General features: G+C 40.3%; 2 protein-coding genes across 2 annotated transcripts; both read right to left on the bottom strand.

The window, feature by feature from the left end:
* Positions 1-12: 12 nt before the first annotated feature.
* On the bottom strand, positions 13-6,377 carry tesca (tescalcin a). Its single transcript, XM_087790300.1, has 8 exons — positions 6,194-6,377; positions 3,877-3,946; positions 3,408-3,488; positions 3,005-3,144; positions 1,635-1,696; positions 693-800; positions 582-629; positions 13-518 (listed from the first exon to the last, which is right to left on the bottom strand). Exons 1-8 carry the CDS (start codon positions 6,252-6,254, stop codon positions 429-431), a joined length of 660 nt encoding a protein of 219 aa, XP_087646426.1. The 5' UTR covers positions 6,255-6,377; the 3' UTR covers positions 13-428.
* Positions 6,378-7,381: 1,004 nt separating this feature from the next.
* Positions 7,382-18,287, bottom strand: fbxo21 (F-box protein 21). Its single transcript, XM_087790288.1, is given in 12 exon segments — positions 7,382-8,410; positions 10,122-10,279; positions 10,343-10,584; positions 10,587-10,737; positions 12,391-12,570; positions 13,161-13,297; positions 13,360-13,490; positions 13,629-13,775; positions 15,026-15,147; positions 15,224-15,333; positions 15,401-15,536; positions 18,034-18,287. Coding segments are annotated over 12 exon segments (1,956 nt in total). The 5' UTR covers positions 18,258-18,287; the 3' UTR covers positions 7,382-8,192.
* Between the last annotated feature and the right edge of the window lie 237 nt (positions 18,288-18,524).

Below are 18,524 nucleotides of genomic sequence, written 5' to 3'. Positions count from 1 at the left end.
TTGAATCCTCCGTCAATCATAAATGTACTTTATTGAAATCACTGAAAGCTATTGCTGCTCTGAACTCAAGAGGAGTTAGTGAGAGGAATCACTGAAGAAAGGCTGGAGCAAGACGACCATCTTCTCTCGGAGGATCAGTGGTTCTACTCCGAGTGTCTCCTGGATGACTGACTCCCAGATGTCTTTGTATCTTGTCGCCGAGGTGTCACTGTTGGATCCTTTTGAAGGAGGGCCGACGTGGACGATGGCGTGATGCGTTCAAGGACCACCAACCGCTTGTTTGAGCGTCACATTTGAGGATTAACCGATGGATTGTCGAGTCGAGATGACCTTGGACCTCCGAGCAAAACTAAGGATCATTAAAATATGATTAAACTTCAAAGTTAGTCACGAACGGTTGGGAATAAGTAAACGTGTCTCGAGCGTCTTCAGGAAGAGCTTTTCCCGCAGCGCATGGTGGTGTCCATGTCCAGGAAGCGGATGTGCATCCTGGTCTCCATCTCCAGATCTTTCAGGATCTGTGGATCACACTCGTGTCAGAACCTCCTCGGGGCCGGTGGTCACGCTTCCAAAACACAAACCTCCTCGAAGTGTTCGAAGGTGATCCCCTCGTAGAATTCGTCTGGAGTCTGAAGAGGAAACGTCGGTTAATCGGCGGGAAAAGAGATTTTAAAACCGGTCACGCGAGTCACCATGTGAGGAACGTTGGTGCTCGCCACCTCCAACATGGCGGCGTCGGCGATGGACTTCACCATCTCTTCTCCGATGTTTCCGCTTTTGGAGAGAAGCTCCTCGACCACCTGGACCACAGAAGACGCTCTTAGAACTTCAGTTTCTTCAAGAGTTTTGGTCGTTTTTTCCTTCATTGTTTTGTGTCATTTGTTTCATTTAAATTTACTTCTTAATTGACATTGTTTTTTTAGGCAATACATTATTTTTTAAAACAATTGATTTCAATATTTATTTAATTCATAACCTTTAAAATTCAATATGAAATGTTGGAATAAAAGTGTTTTATTTTTATATTGAATTTAACGGGCTAAGGATTTAAAAATATTGAGTTTAGAACATTTAATTTAGAATTATTGGAATTGGAAAATAAAAAACTACGAGGAAAAAGATGATTCATTCATTTAAAAAAATATTTTTTATTAAAAGAAGTCAATCTTTTACTATACAATTGTTGATTTTAATTACTTCTTTTAAATATATTATGTATCGTACTCTGAGGTTTGCTCAATTTCTCTCTTCCTTTTTTCAGATTTTTCTCTTTTGTTTATTATCTTTGACTTTTCCCTCACTTTTTTGAATTGCTCTTTATTTTAGGGGGTGTTTTTTTTTTTTAGCATTTTAGTTATTATTATTATTTTTTTCTATGTGGTTAATTTCCTTTCCTTTATTTGTTTATAGTTCTATATGTTTTTAAAACCCATACAAAATGTACTTTTCTTTTTGCTCTGGTTTTGACTTTAGATGTTGCTTCTGAGTTTATGGGATGTTTTCTTTGGGGGGACCTTACTGTGGACTTAACTATTTTATAACAGTTGTGTATTTATTGTTACTCTTTAGGTTGGGTTGGGGTTAGATCATTTTTACTACAGCTTGTGTCGACCTTTGACCCACGACAGTCTCACCTTCCTGTACTCCGCCAGACTGATGGTCCCGCTGTTGTCGGAGTCGTGCATGTTGAACAGAACTGGAGAAGAAAAAAAGAAAGAAGAGAAACAATCAATCACTTCTTCTTTTACAACCTTCCTCTCTTCCTCTCGCTCCTTCATCTTCATATTGTTGTCGCTCGCGCTCGTCCACGCCTGATAATTACAGCGAAGACACACCCGAGTGTCGACACACTTGTTTGTCTGGACGCACAACTTCCTGAGCAGCCGTAGGATCGATGGTCGCATGTTTGTACTGGAAGTAATTAGTAACTACTGCGTGTATCGAGGGAAGCTGTAAAAACATTATGAACAGAAGTAAATGTACATGTAGCTGCTGCATCATTAGTGACAAGTGCAGTATTAAATGTATTATTTATTGTACTATAATAATGTTTACCTCGTACTAAGTACTAGTTATTTCATCACTAATACTACATGTAGATTTGTTGTGATATTATTAGCTTGATACATTTTTGTAGTCGTTTTTTTTAGATGCAGCAGTAGAAGTATTACTAGTTTCAGAATAAGTATTGGCAGTAGAAAAAGAACGGGTAGCAGTAATGTCAGCAGTAGTTCTTCACTACTTACTGTACTTTAAGATCTATGAGCAGTATTTGTATAGTCAGTAATGATTGTTGTGGTACTATGGGTGCAGTGGTTGTATTTGGTAGTTATACAAGTATTCTGGTACAAAATAAAATATAGTAAAAACAGTATCAAGTAAAAAAGAAATCAGTTTTAGTAAGTGTTGGTAGTTGAGTCCAAAAGAAGTATTTGCTTTTATTAGTCGTAAAACTTGTTATTAGGTGTAGTATAAGCAGTAGAAGTATTGGCAAGAAAGGAAGTATCATTGTCAGTAATAACAGCAGTAGTATTTTGTTGTATTTTTAGATGTGTGAGCAATAGTAATATTAGTATTGGCAGTGATGGTTGTTGTGGTACTATTAGTAGAATCTGTGTCAGTAGTAGTATAAGGTTAAGTTGTTGTTTTTGGTAGTTATCCAAGTACTATAGTATTACCTTTAGTAAAAATATCTAGTAAAAGAGGTCGACCTTGTAGTTGCGATAGTTGGTTTTAGCGAGTATTGATATTTCAACTACAACTTTGTTCAAGTAAAACTGTATGAATAGATGTTGTACTGTAGTACTGATAAGGCTAGTGTGTACTACTAGATGTACTGTAGTACTGATAAGACTAGTGTGTGTTCTACTAGATGTAGTACTGATAAGACTAGTGTGTGTACTACTAGATGTAGTACTGTAGTATTGATAAGACTAGTGTGTGTACTAGTAGTATTGTGAGGTGGTTACACACTAACGCAGCGTCATCAAGTGTTTAAACTCACAGCGAAGCTTCTCCTTCCTCAGGACCTCCCGCTCTTCTTCTGTGATCCTGTGGGTCGGAGGTCGGAAGTGTGACATCACCATGACGAACTGCTCGAAGCCGATCTCCCGCAGCGAACCCACGTCCTCCTGGTGCTGGTTCCTGGTACACACACACACACACACACACACACACCCCCACACACACACACACACACATAGACACACACATGCAAATACAGAAGGAAACTTGATATCTTGCTGTGTTTACACAAAGTATTTCTTTTGTTTTCGCACAAATACACCAGATATCGGTGAAGTCACATGACCCCCCTCGTGTACACAAACGCTGACACACACGTAGTACTTATTGCAGTAGTACAGAATCACTCTTAAGGCGGCAATAGTACTCCTGCTGTCGTGTACCTCTTGTCGAAGAACGCCTCGATGATCTGCTTCTTGATGGGGTTGTTGGCCAGCGCCGGAATACTTTCCAGGTTCTCCCTGCTGCAGAAGACACACGCACACAAAGGTCACGACCTCCCAGAAAATCTCCCGGGAGGATTTCCTTTCCTCGACCACATCCGCTCTAAGTGTAGAATATCAAGTGTTCCCTCGTCAGAGTGATGACATGTCAGTACATTTCTAGTATGTGAAGTCGGGGTCGTAAAGTGAAGACGGGGAGCAGCAGGGGGCGCCGCTGCTCTGACAGGCTGTTTACTCAGGCAACACAGGCAGCGGGAGTTCATCCTCGTAATCCTGTCAGTGTGTCTTGAGTCCTGTGTGTGTGTTTGTGTAGATCCTGTGTTTGTGTAGATCCTGTGTGTGGTCGAGTCGTCAGGAAACTTAAGAACGCCCGTGATTCAGTAAAACTGCTGACGCGGCACAAATGTACCTGATGGTCTCTTCGTTGCCGCTCAGGTGCTGGAACCTGGCGTGAAGGTTCTTGATCTGCTCCGCGGAAACTGAAATCCACAGTGAAATCGAGTCAATCCATGAGACAAAACATTATGACCACTTTCTTGGACTGGTACAGAAAAATACATGTTTGAAATGTAGGCTTTTTTTTTTACTTTTTCGATTGAAAAATGTATTTTTACTGTATTTTTGAGTCGAGAAAATCAAATTTTCTAATTTCAAAAACATTTCTTGGTGTTCACGTCTACAAGATCTAAAAGGTTGGTTTGATGCATTATTTTTTTCCTATTTAAGAACATTAATTTACGGGCATTTAAAAAAATGTTTTTTTATTAACGTTCTTTGAATTTAAAACAGTACATTTTCGAATTTTGTTAAAATTTCTTTGTAATCACATTTTCAGATGGGCTCCGGATTTTACTGCATTTTTTAAAAAACATATTTGTGGCATTTAAAATTTAGATCGGCTCAGTCGATCAGCCAAAACATTATGACCACTTTCCTAGTATGGTTAAGAATATCTTTTTTTTTTGTATTAACATTTAACTAGCACCTTTTTTTTAAAGATGTTAATTTTTGGGCATTTTTTCTAACTTTTTCAATTGAAAAATGTATTTTTTATATTTAAAGCGACTTGAGCAGGATCACATTTCTTCATACAACACAACCTCGACTTTGGTTTTGCAGCATTTTATTACTGTTTTATTTAGATTAGATTAGATTAGATTTACCTTTATTAGTCCCACAAGGGGAACTTTTAGTTACAGCAGCATCAGTGGAAACAAGAATACAATAAACAAAGCACACACAAAAATATATAAAAAAGATTGGTGAATTACTTAAATACTTATTTATTTTAGAGCGTTCATCATTAGACATTTTTTCAAACTATAACATTTAAAGAAAATCTGTATTTGTATTGCCATTGAGCATAACTGCTCATTGGAATTCAGAACCTTCTGGTCTATAACTCTGGAGTCTGAGGAACATAAACCTTCTCTTAACCATCTTGGGTTTGGAGTCCAGCCAGGAAAAGTTCTATGTTTTAAATTTGAATTGTTGTTTTCCATGTTGAATCTCTTCAAGGATTTCTAGTTCAGGCTGGAGTTTGACGCCCTTAAGTTTTAACGGTGGATCCGAGCAGATAATTAACTAACCCGGGATCAGCAGGTCGATGATAAGACTTGATGATAAAAACTCTTACGGCCAGAACTCCCTTCTCTCTCTCTGGCGCCCCCTTCAACCGTCACCATTAATAATTGACTCTAAACATGATCCGATGTTCTCCCGACGAGACTTTAGGTGGCGCTAATGATGCGGAGGTCGCCCCGAGTTAATGATTCAACACGTGGAGATGGAATTAAGACTCGAGGGATGATGTTTGTGCCGCCATTAGAGCTTTAATATTAACTTGGTGGAAAATAAACTCGTGTCCAAGATCGACATTTCAACTCAGAGAAGGTTCATATTGTGTGAGGTTGAAGCTCAGTCATCCATGAGAGACTCAGAGAAGGGAACATGAGAAAAGTTACTTTGGAAATCTGTAGTCATTCGTTTGACCTTGGAATTCCCTTATAAAGGACTAGAGAGAGGGAGGTCTTGGACCTCTGTGCTGCCCCTGCGATCTCACCTACGACAACAGGAAGTGAGCAGACGATTGTCCTCAAAGAACGTTCCCATCATGGACTCAAAAATGTTCCTCCGTGGTTGAGGCGTCGATTAGAAGTTCACCCAAGTATCCCGGGCTCTGGTTCTCAAGTGACGGTAAGAATCATCGATAAACGAGTTTAAAGTCTGATCACTGATGCCCCCGAAATGTTCCCCCTACCAGAGCGTCCCTGATGTCCGTCTCCAACCCCGAGTCTCTGAAGGATGACGGAGCTCACAGCGTCAGGAGCAAGTGTGTAGTCTTTCCTTTTGTTGTGTAGATAAAACATTACAACCATTTGCTCACATCATTTGCTAGTTAATCCCAGTTGATATCTGAGGACACCCTGGAAAGTCTCTCTCCAGAAAAAAAGATCTTTTTTTTTTTTAAGATACATTAATAGATTTAAATACAAGATGTTTTCTACTCCAGACATTTCCACACTTCTCAGAATAATCCGTCATAATCTGGTTTCATTTCTTCATTCGCCCCCAGAAAGATTAAGTGACGTCACATCATTGCTCGCGTGTAGAAGGAAGTTAATTTATTTATTTTTATTCTAACAGGATGAACCTGTTCGGTCGCCGCGCACTAGGAACGGAACAAGAATTTCCATGGAAGGTGTTTTTATTCGGTTCCTACTCACATCCAGTCCGCTCCGCCAGGTCCTGGTACTTGGGGTCGGTTCTGCTCAGAGACGCGCCCATCGCGACAGTGACCCGGTCCAGGAGGTTCTGTTCCTGCAGACGCTCGATGTAGGTTCAAGTCAGAAATAATAAAATAATGAAAAAAATCCAGCGCGACCCAAAGTCCGACTGAACCACTTGAGAGAGAAGTTCTGAGACACGCCCACGTCGATGCACGCGCAGCAGGAGTCACGTGGTTGTCCTGAAGTCGAACTCAGATCATGGAACAGGATCCGACGAGTGGTTTTAAATCCCAAATTTTGTCGCGAATTTTACGCGTCGTTCTCTCTCCGCCAGCTTTCCAGCAGCCCTTCTCGCTTCACACCCTGATTTCTTTCAAACGCTTTTTTCAAGAGACTGAGCTCAAATGTTTAGATCGTTTCTTTTTCGTAAGAGAAAAGTTGTTTTTTCTTATATTTTTAAAGAAAAGTGCAGCGCTAATATCATACACCAGGGGGCGCCACATACCCTCCCATCGCAGGGGTCAGCAATCAAAATTTTTCACTCGCCACATTTTATACAGAAACGTTTCAAGCAAAAATAATAATAATAAAGGAACGAAAAGCCTTTATATAATGGGGGGAATTTTAAAAAAAAAAGAATAAAATCAAGCTTTAAATTCATTAAGTTCTTATATAAAAGTTTTTTTTTCTACAATTTCTTTAGTATTTAAGGGGCCATAAAAACACAAAACAGAAGGAAAAGATCCTTAACCAAAATTCATATTCAAGTCAGGTGAAGTGTTTTAATCTGTACATGTCAAAGTTCATCAAGTTCAGGCGGAAACATCTCACAAAAAAATAATATGATCCACGTCGACTCCTGGCTCGACTTTTAGTCTCTGAACTAAACTCATGAAACATGAAAGTTGTCGTCACTCGTCGCACACTAGGAAGAAGAGTTTGTTTTGTGAAGCGGAACGTGAGTGACGAGTCAAGAGTTGAGTCACAGTCGTGAAGGTGTTGTTGACACGTGAAGCACCTTTTGGTTTGGATCTCCGGGTCGAAGACGTGGCTGAAATAAATAAATAAAAAAACCTCACCTTTGACCCCAACACTTGGCTAGAGCCAACTAGAGGCTACAACTCAGGATGTGACCGACTGGTTTTGTTATTTGGCAGCTGTCAATCAAATAATACGTTTTTCAGGAAACAGGAAAAAATATAATGAAAACATATAAATATGTTAACTTAAAATTGAAGTAACTTTAAATTAACTACTATACATGTATCAACCACTCGTGTCTCAATACTTGTTTTTGTTTAAATTATTAAATTATATCAATTTATTTTTACATATTAACCCAGGGGTAGGAAATTCAAGTCAGGGGCCACATTATTTATGGTGACTGTTGCCAGGGGCCGCCAAGCCATAATAGAGAAGTGACAATAGAGACAAAATATGACAGAACCAAAGAAATTAGAAAAGATAAAGATAATTTAAAATGAATCAACTTGAATATTAAGTGAAATAATAAAAATGACCTTTTTTTAATTTCGATCTTAATTATTTACTCAAATTATGGAGGGACAAGAAATATTTAAAAGAAATATAAAAAAAAAAGGAAAAATAAGTTGTATTCAGAGTTTCTACAATAATAAATATAAAATAAAATTGTTGCCAGAAACACGTTCTGCATGTTCTACTCTCACCTCAAAGGGCCGCATGTCTGCATTAACCAAGAGTCTCCACTGGAGGTCGCACTTTGTCCAGGTTAAAAAGCCTGAACTCAAGTGATTTTCTCTTAATTTAATAAACATGTCTTTAGATATTTAAGTAATCGCACCTTTGAGACGTGACAAGAATATTATCTTATGGAATTCTGAGTTTTAATTGATGTATGAACAGCGGTCACAGAGGGCGGCGTGTTGCCATGGCGACGGGATCATTGTCGTCAATGACGACGGTCGAACTAAAACTAAAGATTTTTTTGGCAGGTTGGTGTCTTGAACGCCGGCGGCTACATGTCCTTGTGGGCCGATGCTGCTGCTGCAGCGGCTCCCGGCTCCAGGCCCTGGTACAGGTCCCGCACCGAGGCCAGGGTCTCGGCCACGTCCTCCGGGTATCGCGCCTGCAGCTCCTCGTTGGCAACGTAGTGGGTGTCGGAGAACTCGGAGAAGTAGCGCCCGACCTCCGGGTGTCCGATCTCCAGCGGGGCCGAGTGAGGTTCGAGGTTCTCTGCAGGAAAAAATATTCAGGTAAGACTCGTTTTTTGATTGATTTATTTTCATCTATGTTCTTTATTTTGAGCCTTGTTCTTTATTCTTGATCTTAGTTCTTTAGTTTGAACTTTGTTCTTGTTCTGTTCTTCATTAAACTTGCTACTTTATGCACCTAATTTCCCGAGATTTCTCCAGAGGGATTCATAGAGTCTATTTATCTATAAATGTTGGTATAATAGCCACACAGACAATAGCAAAAGAAGATTTTACATACTGTATTACATTTTTGCCATCCAGCTCTACTGCTCTTTTGATCCAACTGAGCCCCAGAGGCTGAACAGCTTAGTCAATTGTTTGCTAGAAATCAAACAATGGCTGAGTGAAAACACTCTACAGCTAAATGTGGACAAAACGGAAACTCTGGTGTTTGCTTCTGATGATAAGGTTCCAGGGTTGAGTCAGTACTTGGGTGACTTAGGTCAGTCTGTCAAACTGAGCCTGAGAAACCTGGGTGTTGTATTTGATAAAGACATGTCTCTAGTTCAACACTGCAGGAAACTGACCAGAAACTGTTTCCTTCAACAGAGAAAAATCTCTAAACTTAGGAAAATGTTGTCGGAACATGATCTGGAGCTTGTAATCCATGCGTTTGTTTCTTCTCGTCTGGACTATTGTAACAGTTTGTTTTCGTGTCTTATCTAGAAGGATCTGTCTCGCCTGCAGTTGATTCAGAACTCTGCAGCGAGAATTCTGACCCGCTCTAGTAGAAGAACTCACATTTCTCTGATCCTTAAAACTCTTCACTGGCTTCCAGTTTCTTTCAGGATCAACTTTAAAATTCTGGTTCTTACTTTCAGATCTATTCATGGTCAGGCTCCTCCTTACATCACTGATCTGATCCAGCCTTACACCCCAGCTCGGGCTCTGAGGTCTGTGGATCAGAATCTACTGATGGTTCCTGAACACGGTTCAGGACCAGAGGAGAGAAATCTTTTCAGACTGTTGCTCCTAAGCTTTGGAAATATCTTCCTCTGTGTTTGATGATCTACTGACTCCTTAAAGAAACATCTTAAGACGTTTTTATTTGTTCAGGCTTTTCCCTGATTTTCTGGAACTCCTGTGTTGTTCTCAGTTTTATCTTGACCTTTAAAGTATATACTTTATTGAATATTGTTTTGATTGTTTAATCGCTTTGTGACCCTGGTCTGGAAAAGCGCTATACAAATAAAAATTACTTACTTACTTACACTTCTGTGTTTAAAAAAAAAAAAAAAAAATTTAGTGATGGTTCAGGCCTCGATTGGATAAGTCTAGTAAGATAACCCTAATCTTGCAACATATATATTGAATTTAAAAGGCTATAAATACAAAAATATAGAAATTTGTAAATGTCCTTTTTAATTATTGGAATTCTATTATCAAACTGTGTGTGTGAAATAAAAATAAAAATGAATTCAATTATAAAAAGAAAAAAATGAGGTCAACCTTTTAATATAGAACAAGAAAATGAAACTATTCAATGAAACAAATTTCAACCTTTTTAATATAGAAAATGAATTGAATTAATTTATTAAGAATTAAGATTAAATAAAGAATACAAAAAAAAAAGAATGAAGTGAACGTGTGCGATTCAGAGATGTCACGACTCACTGATATAAAGTGTGTTTGTGCGGGGAAAGTGTGCGACTTTGGTGTCAAGAAAATAGTCCCGTGCTCCACCGGTGTACCTTGAGCAGCGTAGCGACACGTCCCGTCCTGCACCAGGACGTTGTAGAAGGGCTGGTTGGCGCCGCTGGACAGCTGCTGGACCCTCATGGTGGTGATCCACTCCTGGCTCATGGTACATTTGGGGTCCCAGCCGTAGATCACGCAGTTGTAGCCCGACCTGTTGTCATGGAGACCGTTATACACAAGCCAAAAAAAGACAAAACCATCAGAAGAATCTCACCTCTTGTGTTTCATGATGAGCCCGACTGAGTACTGGACCTCCAGGTGTTCCGGGACGGTCCGCCTCTTGGCCTCGGGAGCTTCCGGGTGCTGCTTGTGTTCGATGTGCTCGAGCGTGTGCTGGACCAGGTAGCCCACGGCGCCGTGCTGCGACGGGTCCAACACCCGGATGTGCTGCAGGATGTCCAGAACCTGGAGGAAGGAGGAGCTCCGTGAGTAAGGAGGGCTCCCGTCGCTAAAACCAAGGGGAGGCCCGGGCCCACCTTCTCGGGCCAGATGCCGAGGTGGAAGTAGAGCCGGGCCTGGAGCAGCAGGTACTGGACGTTGTCTGGATTGATGGTGAGGTAGAGGTCCAGAGAGTCTCGCAGCAACTGGTACGACTTTTCGTTCCCCTCGCTGCAAGAAATAGTTTTTATTCAACTGCAATGTTTCCCTCTAATCAAAAATATGGAAAGTATAAATAAAAATAGATAAGTAACAGTGCAGCAGTTTTACTTAATAACCTCCAAATTAGTTTGTTTGTAAAATAAGAAGCATCTGCAGTCCTAGTCCAAGAGATGTTGCTCTTCGAGGCTCTGCTGTATTACTCCGCGAGATTTCTTCGCGAGGCTCTGCGGTATTACTCCACGGTATTACTCTGCGAGGCTCTGTGGTATTAGTCTGCGATATTATTCCGCGAGGCTCTGCGATATTAGTCCGCGATATTACTCCGCGAGGCTCTGTGGTATTACTCCGCGAGGCTCTGTGGTATTACTCCGTGAGGCTCTGTGGTATTACTCCGCGAGGCTCTGTGGTATTACTCCGTGAGGCTCTGTGGTATTACTCCGCGAGGCTCTGTGGTATTACTCCGTGAGGCTCTGTGGTATTACTCCGCGAGGCTCTGCGATATTAGTCCGCGATATTACTCCGCGAGGCTCTGTGGTATTACTCCGCGAGGCTCTGTGGTATTACTCCGTGAGGCTCTGCGGTATTAGTCTGCAATATTATTCCGCGAGGCTCTGCGATATTACTCCGCAAGGCTCTGCGATATTACTCCACGATATTACTCTGCGAGGCTCTGCGGTATTAGTCTGCGATATTATTCCGCGAGGCTCTGCGATATTACTACGCGATATTACTCCGCGAGGCTCTGCGGTATTACACTGTGGTATTACTCCGCGAGGCTCTGTGGTATTACTCCGCGAGGCTCTGCAGTATTAGTCTGCAATATTATTCCGCGAGGCTCTGCGATATTACTCCGCGAGGCTCTGCGATATTACTCTGCGAGGCTCTGCAGTATTAATCTGCGAGGCTCTGCGATATTACTCCGCGAGGCTCTGCAGTATTAGTCTGCAATATTATTCCGCGAGGCTCTGCGATATTACTCCGCGAGGCTCTGCGATATTACTACGCGATATTACTCCGCGAGGCTCTGCGGTATTACTCTGTGGTATTACTCCGCGAGGCTATGCGGTATTACTCCGCGAGGCTCTGCGGTATTACTCTGTGGTATTACTCCACGAGGCTCTGTGGTATTACTCCTGAAGGCTCTGCGGTATTACTCCGCAATGTTACTCTGCGGTATTTTTCCGCGAGTCTCTCCGATATTATTCTGCGAGGCTCTGCGGTATTACTCCGCAAGGCTCTGCGATATTACTCCACGATGTTACTCTGCGAGGCTCTACAGTATTAGTCTGCAATGTTATTCTGCGAGGCTCTGTGGTATTACTCCGCGAGGCTCTGCGATATTACTCCGCGAGGCTCTGCGATATTACTACGCGATATTACTCCACGAGGCTCTGCGGTATTACTCCTGAAGGCTCTGCGGGATTACTTCGCGATGTTGCTCTTCGGTAAAATTCTGTGATATTGTTCTGCTGCATTACTAGACTCCAGTGTTACTCCGCGAGGCTCTGTTACTTCATGGTATTACTCCGCGAGGCTCCCGACTATGGCGCGCCTTCTCTATTTAAATAGACCTGTTCATAAATATTGCTCTTCGTAACCTGGGGCGCATTAAAGACTGAAATAATACTGTGATCCAAACAAGACTCTCCCGTCTCTCCTCACCATCTCTTGCCGATGTTCAGGAGGTTTCCCACCATCCGCAGTAGCATCTCAGTGCTGTTGATGGCGCTGTAGTAGTCGGCCGTCACCTGGTGGCCGATCAGATACTCGCACTCTTTGGCCGTCAGCTGCTTCCCTTTTCCGAAGGCGTCGATGTAGACAAAGTCGTAGATGTCGTCGCTCCTGCAGACACACGGGTTTAACCATTTATTATGGGAGTTAATCAGTGTCATCAGAATATTGAACATTTTACATTATTTATTTAAATGTTGTTATTTTTAGCATCGATTTATTATTATTTTCTAATAATTCATAATTCAGTTATTTGTTTGATATTTTTATATCAAGTTAATTCACAAAATTTGAATATTTTCCAATAAATTTTTTTAAACAAACTTTGTTAATATAGTTCGAATAATTAAAAATAGAAATTTATACAATTTTTAATTCAACATAAAAATGTTGGTACAACACATATAATTTAAAGGGTTAATAATTTTAAAAAATATAGAATTTATAAAATGTATTTTTAAATTATTGGAATTATATCAAACTGTGTTAAAAAATAAATAAACATAAAGGTCTTTTAAAAGAAATTAAAAATAAAGAACCTTTCAATGTACAAAAAATGGAATTAAATTATTAGAAAAATATAAAAATAATAATAAAAACAACACCATTAAAAAAATAATAAAAGTTTCAACATTTTAAATGTTAGATTTAACCATTTAATTCTAATGAAACCGATTCACTTCCACATCCGTCCATCTCACCCTCGTGGTTTTTGGCACCAGCGCAGCAGAAAGTGGTTTGGAAAGTTGACCGGCTGGAGTTGAACCCCCAACCTCCCGGCCAGTGTCAGGTAGAGGACCGAGAGGCTGATGGGAATGCCGGTCCGGCGAAGTAGCACCTGAAGAAAAAGGGTCAAGAGGTCAACTTGGGTCTAGATCAGTGGACAGTTCGTGTCACGACCTGGTGGATGTAGGAGTTGAGAGGGTTGTAATAGTCGAACTCGTTCCCCTTGTACTGGAGCTGCTCGTACAAGACGCAGTTGAGGGCGCAGACCGCCTGCTGCTGCTGCTCCAGGTCCTGCACCAGCTCCCCTGCAGCACCAGAACCAGAACTTTTCAGTGGTTTGAGAGGGGAAAGCAGATGAGGGATGATGCGGGAGACTTTAGGAAAGGACGTGGACAAGAAAATGATCGTTCGTTTCTCCTCGCGGTCTTTTGGGAAAGACTCACCCGGAGGGATCCTCAGGCTCGGGTGCGACGGGTTCTTCATCTTCAGCGCCTTCCTCACCTTCTCCGTGATCTCGTCCAGCTGAGCGGAGATGCTCTCCAGGGTGATGTCGGCCAGCGGGTTACAGTAACGGTCCACCAGGACGGACCCTGGACCGAGACCAAGAGTTTCTCTCAACTTCGCGGTAAAACAAAGAACTTTTCTTTTTTACTTTCACCAACAACCTTTGGTTTCAGTTGAATACTTTCATGTTTCAAATGGTGCCTTTAGCCTTCCTTGACCTTCCTTGTAAAATGTCGACAGTTTGAACTTTAGCAGCTCAGAGACGGCAGCCACGTGTGACAAAACGTCAGCACTTGAATGCATCATGACTTGCAGCAGATTTCGAAATTCGACTCCATGAAGCAACATTTTAAACAAACTATATTGAAACCAGCTTTTTCAACCTGGTTGACGCATTTCATAATAATGGTTGGTACGATAGCGCCTGAACACAGCATTTTGTTAAACTTCTGTGAATCAATTTATTTTATTGTTTAAAGTTTCTAATTTTTATTGAAGTAAATCTGTGCCATCAGAATAACATTCAAACATTTCAAATTGAATTGTTGTTTTTTTTCCAAGCATTTGATAAATATTTGTAATAATTCATAATTTTTTTAAATTTATTTATTGGAAAGTAGTAGTTTTTTTTAAATGTAACTGAAAACATTTGAACATTTTCCAAATAAACTATTATTTTTTCACATAATTTTTGACATTCTTGTTCCATTCATTCAATAAATAAATGTTCAATATATTTTATTCATGGGCTTTACATTCAAATATATTTTTTAAGCATGTAATTATTATTTTTTAATAACCGAATTCAATCATTTGTACATTTCAAGATTTAATCTTAAGTCTTAATTGAATAATCGAATGTAATAATTTTTACTTTAAAACTTTTTTGGAACATTTTCAAAAAATATATACTTTTTGTTTTTACATGTACATTTTTATATTAAAAAATAAGATTTATTGTATTTTTAGCCTTTTCAATCAAAAATACGTTTTTTTATTTTTATTAATACTTTATAGGGAGTCGAGATGTTGAGCATGAGAGTGACAGTTCATGAAAAACAAGAATAAAAATTTACATTTTAAAAGGAAGGACAAGTTTATCTACGTTTTAAAACGGTTTTGAATATTAACATGAGCTGTGAAAGAATTATTATTAAAGTTCATCTTTTATATCCTCTTGAGCCTAAAGACAAAAAGCCTGGCTTATCTAGATCTCATCATCTAGGAGAGACTTGAATTAGAATCACAGCTCTGCCAGGTGCTGCTAGTGAAGATGTCTTCTGGGCTAGTCAAATAAAAGGAGGCCCCGGGGCAAACCTGCGGAGACGGTTCTCACCTTCCAGAGCCGACTGTCGCTCGGCCGGCTGCTCCAGGAACGTCTTGAGGCTGCGCAGGATGTTCTGTTGTCTCAGGAAGTACAGGATCTTCTTGGCGTAATACTTCAGCGTCAAGCTTTTCCTGATGCAGGGGAGAGGACACACTTGTCGTCAGCGACCAGAGGGGGGCGCTCTCCTAAAAACTATAGCACCAGAACCTCTTGTCAGAGTCCAGGATGAAGAGCAGCTCGTCCTCGCAGAAATGTTCCGGCATCCCCAGGGACTTGATCTCGGCGAAGGTGTCGCCCAGAACCTGACCGATGCACGGCTGCCACACAAGAACCTCGCGTCAGCATCAGGTGTCACCCACGCGGGTGTGTGACCCGAACACCTACCACTTCCGTGTAGAAGCGCCTGGAGATGGACTCCACCGTCCGTCGGATCTGGATCCCGACTCGATGGCGGGTCTTGTACTCTCTGAGCCAGTCGTAGCTCTCGTTCTGCCGGTAGAACCTCTGCAGCCTCGGCCACCTGAGGAGACACGCCTGGAGTCATCCTACCAACCCTCGTCACCATGGAGACGTTAACCTTGTACTAGACATGACCTGCAACTTGTTGGATTTGTAAAGAAAAAAAACACATTGTAGTCTTCAACATATAGGAAGTTAAAAAAGTGTTACATGGAGGTAAATGTCTCCTCACTGCAGCTAGCACTGTTAGCCTCTAGCTAAGCTAGCAATTTAGCATTCAGTAAATGTAATTTTACATTACAGTTGAAAAAAAACAAACATAAAAAAGAGCAAAACAATCTTGTAAAAAAATGTGATTCCCTGCTTAAGATCTCGGCTCCATTATGGGTTTGGTGATGTCACTTAAAGACACAGTGTCTTTGTAACAGCCATAAATCGTGTTACGGGTGTGGCTTGTGTACATAAGGGAGGGACATAAACAATTATTTTAATATCATAAATTAATATTTCATTTCAAAAAATCATATGGTTTGGTATCAAGATTATCGTTTTAATATCAGAATTAATTAGAAATTGGTTCAATTTGAGAGTTTTCTATGGAGAAGTTGCTTGTGTTCTTCTAAAAATGAGTTTAAAAAGTGTAGATTTATATTTGCAATGATCTAAAATAATTCCTGTTGATCCTTTTCAATACATTTTGATATTTTTCAAAAAAAATTTGCGTAAACCTGTGACTAGAATTGTAACAACAACAAAATATTCTTGGTCTATACTGTATCGATATTCAACAGCACTTCATCCTCTTTTTTGGCTTTCAAATTATATTTTATTTTTTTCAATAGTTATTTTATGGTTTACATTTTAATTCCATTTGTGTAAAATAAAACAGTTCAATGTTTTACTTATAAATAACGAGCAAATATTAATGCAGTTTGTTCACTGTTTTAATTAAACTTCCGGCTGCTAATGGGAGCAAAGGAACAATGAAATCCTGTGACATCCTGGCAGTGGCTGAGAATGAGAGGATACAGTCGACTACAGCAGCTTTTAAAGCTGTTGTTTGGACATATTTTCAATATCAGTCATGTGGTCTGTAAATACTGCAACACCAGAATCAAGTACTCGACAATACTAAAAATATATCCTTGTTACTACAGTATCACAATATATTGTATAGTTGCCTCTATATCGTGATACGTATTGTAGGATTCTAATACACATCTCTACCTATGGCTGGGTAATGGACTTCGGTTCTTCAGTGGCACCGACCAAAGCGCTTTAGAAGTATAGTATCGAAAATATGCCTCATCTTTTGATTGAAACTAAAAATGTGTGGATTTTTCTGGAGAAAAACTGATAAGTGACGAAAGCAGTTAACATCCGATTAATTAGTTACTAGTTAGCAAGTATTCTTATGCACTAAAAATGTGTTTGGAGTGTAAATTTACAAATTAAAAATGTGAATCAAGACTTAACCATGTGTATCACATTGTTATTTGTCTTATCATTGATCTAATAAAATTAGTAGTCGGAAAAAAGTAACAGAACAGGTATCGACATTTTCTGATACCAATCCAAACCCATAACATCGACGAACATCATTTATTTACACTGTATTTTTTTAATTACTTATTCAATTCTCAGAATTCATTCACGATAAATTATTGTTTCTTAAATCTGCAGATTTGTATCTAAGAAATACGTTCATGCCTTTTTAAGTTTTACAAACATAGATTAGATCAACTTTATTGATCTCTCTGGAGGTCTCTTTCAAGACGATAGACGATTTTTCTTTGATCTATGTTCTTTATCTTTAGACTTTATCATCTTGTTCTTTCTCTTTATTTCTTTGTTCTTGTTCTTATTTTATTTTGATTTATTTTTTAAGAAAAATTGCTGTATTTGCTGTGGCTATTGGAAAAAAAACAATTTCCCGAAGGAGACCTCCTGAGGGATCAATAAAGTTCTACCTACCTACCTAGATTCATAAAAAACAAGAACAAAGATAAATAAAAAGAAAGAACAAGATGATACAATACAAGTCTAAAGATAAAGAACATAGATCAAATTATAACAAAGCCAAAGATTCAAGGATTAACATGGAATAGAATCATGTTTTCACTCCACTCCTGCCCCCAAACTCATAATTAAACTATCTATTATCACGAGGAATTAATGAGTCCCTGAGTCTATTAGTGTTGCATCATGGGAGGAGCATTCGTGCTCCATCTGCTTCTCACTGATGACAGTGTTGAGAGGATGTTGTCATCATGATGGACAGTAGTTTGTTACAGGAAGAGATGTTTAACTCTCAAGGTCACACTGATGGTGAAGATGAAGATGTGGATTTGAGACAGAACCGTGTGTCCTCCAGGTGTGTGTGTGCAGACGTGTAGTTGTGTATCATCTACAGATCACACAACCCTGCCACAGGCTGAAGTCATGTTGGCGCAGATCGACACATGACTCCAGGAGATCCTGACGCAGAACATCGGCGACGAATCTCGCGTGACGTCGAGAGTCTGAAGCTGGGATCTAGAGAAAAAACGGATGCGCACCTGAGTCTGAACTGGTTCCCCCAGACCGGCCCCCGTCCGTGACACACGTCGTGCAGGCGCCTGCAGCAGCGCGACACGCTGCACACGTCGCCATGTTGCAGGCCCGGGAAGCAGAGGATGAGCTCGAGCAGCTCGCTCGGAAGGTCCGTCAGCCGCTTGGCCTGGAGCTCAACCGCGGTCCCGTTCAGACTCGGCTGAGCGTCTCCGGCAACTGACGTCGCCATCTTGACTGTTTACCCCTCGATTACCTCATTGCGTAGGCCACGCCCCCTTATGGCGCAGGGGGCGGAGGTTGGGCAGCGACACCGCGATGTGATTGGCTGCGGACGCGAGTGGACGTGTTGCGTTCACTGTCACTTCATAACAACTTAAAGAAAAATAGATTTAAACGATCGACAATTCGTTTTAAATTACAAATACTTGTGAATTAACTTCTGTTTGAATCTACATTGTTAAATAACTTCAATAAAAATATTATTCCCTTATTTCCC

The sequence above is a fragment of the Callionymus lyra genome, chromosome 1, assembly GCF_982586985.1.
Source record: "Callionymus lyra chromosome 1, fCalLyr1.hap1.1, whole genome shotgun sequence".
Classification (NCBI taxonomy): Eukaryota; Metazoa; Chordata; class Actinopteri; order Syngnathiformes; family Callionymidae; genus Callionymus; species Callionymus lyra.
Note: the sequence above shows the minus strand (reverse complement) of the source record. Positions and strands in the feature narration are given on the sequence as shown.

What these genes read in the sequence shown, in the direction of transcription:
- tesca (XM_087790300.1), bottom strand. Translation starts at nt 6,254, where the DNA reads ATGGGCGCGTCTCTGAGCAGAACCGACCCCAAGTACCAGGACCTGGCG. An exon ending in GAGGAAGGAGAAGCTTCGCT is followed by an intron (nt 1,697 to 3,004) that starts GTGAGTTTAAAC and finishes TTTCTTCTCCAG; the next exon opens with TTCTGTTCAACATGCACGAC. An exon ending in CCTTCGAACACTTCGAGGAG is followed by an intron (nt 519 to 581) that starts GTTTGTGTTTTG and finishes TGTGATCCACAG; the next exon opens with ATCCTGAAAGATCTGGAGAT.